The 2,975-nt window shown below is 40.5% G+C and overlaps 1 protein-coding gene across 1 annotated transcript in view; it reads left to right on the plus strand.

The window, feature by feature from the left end:
- Positions 1–2,975, plus strand: part of LOC103361671 (integrin alpha-11-like) — a 73,007-nt gene that overhangs the window by 49,366 nt on the left and 20,666 nt on the right. Inside the window, exons 17-18 of the mRNA XM_008287815.1 lie at positions 1,068–1,207; positions 1,310–1,417. Of these exons, the coding sequence (XP_008286037.1) occupies positions 1,068–1,207; positions 1,310–1,417 (248 nt within the window). The remainder of the gene's footprint in view (positions 1–1,067; positions 1,208–1,309; positions 1,418–2,975) is intronic.

The raw sequence follows: 2,975 nt of genomic DNA on the forward strand, positions 1-2,975 counted from the left end.
TGTATGTAAACCTCTGGTTTCAACTGTACAAATCTCAGAATCAGTAAATGCTTCCACTTCTGACTCTTTGTTTGTCACAGAGTCCAATCAAGTTGCTACTTGACCCTTGTTCCTCTCAAACTTTAAACTGTTCTTGTATCTCCCCCATCTAATATTATGGCCCTACTTCTGCATTGAAGCAGCTTCAACATCCTCTGGCTGAAGGTTTTTTCAAATTCTGAGTAAAGCTTTGGCTCATTGGGACTCCCAAGCTTGCTAACTTGACATCCATACATGCTCTCAAGACCTGCACAGTGTTCAGTCTTCCCTCCATTCTTATGACTGCTTCTTTGGGGGTCTGCCAACCCAGGCTGCCGATCCTCAACAAAGCCAAACCGGTGGTATTTACAACAAAATAGAATGTCAGAGAGTACAGAATACAAAAATGGAAGTATGATAAAGTACACAGTGCAGTGTGAAAAAATAGAGGTAATGATATTTTGATGTTTTGTTTTTCCAAATTTGACAACTTTTTAGGGCTAGTGTGTAGGATTTAGTTTCATCTTGCATTGAGGTCGCCTACTGCAATCAACTAAAAACCTTTCCAAGCATTTACAAGAACTTATGCTCGGTGTCAGTTTAATGCAAATTTGCAAAAAGGCCCTCTCTGGTGCCAGTGGATGGCTTGTTCCTTCTTGGCTTCAAGTGTGAACACATGGCAGTGCAACATGGTGCACTCAGTGGAAGAGGATCCACATCATGTGTAGATGACAAACACAGTGATTCATAGTTACAGATGATTTTACACTAATGAAAATATAATTATGAACACTTTTATGAATACTAATACATCCCTCTAAATCTTCCACACAGGTTCTCTAAAACGTTTGTAACATTTGGAAACGTAAGCAGTACAGTTTGTTTTGAGGCGCACACAAGGTGATCTCACTTTATTCTTACACCCTACAGACTGTAGACTTCAGTCTGTTCTCTTGGTATTTACAGTGTAATTGTACTGTATAAGCTGGACGTGGCTGGGAAGTTTTGCCTTATTTAAACCCCCAGTGTCTTTTCCGTTCTCTGTTCAGCTGTTTGGTACAGTCTGGTGTTAGACGAGAAGCGTTTTCCTCCCCGGGCAGTCCTGGATGAATTAGACCGTCAACTACCCAGAATTCTTTTTCTGCAGTCTGGAGGTCAAAAATGCGAACGCCTTGGCTTCTCAGTCCAGGTCAGAACTCTCTCAACATACAAAACACTAACAAATCACTGTAGGCCAACAATCACAATCAAGTGAAACACATTCTGTGTGAATTTCTAAATACAAAAACAGGACACAGATTATGGACGTCCCATTGTGGTTGTCCTGGAGACAGGGTTGCAGAGCCCAGATGAGGGGCCAGTGTTGGACCCAGACTGGCCAAGCACCCTGAGAGCCGAGGTGAGAGTTCATAATAGTATTTGCATCCAAGCAATACCACATTTGGATAAGTCTATCCCTATGTTTGTTTATCTCTTGAGGTTTAAATGTACATATCTTAACTGGGAAGCCCTGATTTTGCTTATAAATTTAACAGCTAGCTTACCAAGATCCTCAACAAGATGGTCAACAAGACTGCCAACAATGTGTTTTAANCAGCTGATATCCAATGGGCAGGTTATATTGACATATCGGCGCACACATCTTACTCATGCCCACATAAAGGGAAAGTAAAAAGGTGGAAAGGAAGAAGGGAGAGGAAAGGCTGCCACTAAGCAGAGGTGGAGGAGATGACAAATGTAAACATAATTACTAATAAAGCAAGACAATTTGCATATGTGTCATCTTAAATGTTAAAATAAACGAAAACTCTACAAGTATCTAGCTCTAATGTTTCATAATACCTGAAAAACATGCTATAAAATGTTACAGTAAGAGTTAGTTTCAGCAAGTTTTAAATATATTTATTTGTTGATCAAACAAACAAGTCCCTAGTGCTACCTGACTGCAACATTACAGTCCCTACAAGGCCAAACCAAAGCCTAAAGTTTGTGGATTCAAACATACCAATATTTAATGCTGCCGAGGACTGTCTTCTCTTTCTCACTAAGTCCATCTGACAAGCACCTCTTCAGCAGATCCTCTTCACACTGACCATTAGAAGCTACAAATAACTGCCACCATCGAAGATCATGCCCAGGTTTCCCGAGAGACTCCACCAAACATCACTAGAAGCACCCTCAGCCAGTCATATCTATTCATCAAAATCCTCTCTGTTCATCTGTATGCCGGCTAAAACTGGCCTTTCCAAGGTATTTCCGACATTTAAAGTTCAAATGCCCGGAGAAGTCTTCTGCTCAAAAATTAGTCTCCCCAGTCCTGTACTTAAACACTGATACTTCTGCCAGTTTTGGGAGGTTTCTATACCAGAATGTTGTTCTCTTTAGTGCACTGTGTTCACACAGTTTGGTCCAAAAATTTCAAGCCATTGTTAGCAGTGTATCAAATGCACCCATTAAACACTGCTGCCCTTAAGTGGGGGCACTAATGGTCAAAAGATCCCCAATGTCCTTGTCCAATCCCCTACTCCCACCTTTTACTACATTATTTAGTTTTGTTTCCTGTGCCTTTATCCCTGTTGATTCAAAATCCCTTTCATGACGGTTTACCTCAACACATCAGTTTTTTTTTGTTTGTTTTGTTTATTAATTATTTGCAAATCTCTTCTCCTGCTGCATTGTCACTGGTTGGTTGAAATGCACATCCGACTTTCAGGTGTGCATGCTAGAATCAATGTTTTGCTTGCTTCTTCAGTTTCCGTTAGTTTTCAGAGTTCACTGTAACATCTGGTAAATTTGATGCATACCGCCACCTAACTGTGTTCAACCTTTACTGTGGGCTGTCTTGTTTATTCAGTTGAGTCAGGCAAAACCAACTGAGATGACAATCCAATTCTTGCAATGTATTTCAAATCAGACACAAACCTAAGGTCATACAAGCTCCTCGAATATTATATACA

This window comes from Stegastes partitus, unplaced genomic scaffold (genome assembly GCF_000690725.1).
Source record: "Stegastes partitus isolate 25-593 unplaced genomic scaffold, Stegastes_partitus-1.0.2 Scaffold522, whole genome shotgun sequence".
Classification (NCBI taxonomy): domain Eukaryota; kingdom Metazoa; phylum Chordata; class Actinopteri; family Pomacentridae; genus Stegastes; species Stegastes partitus.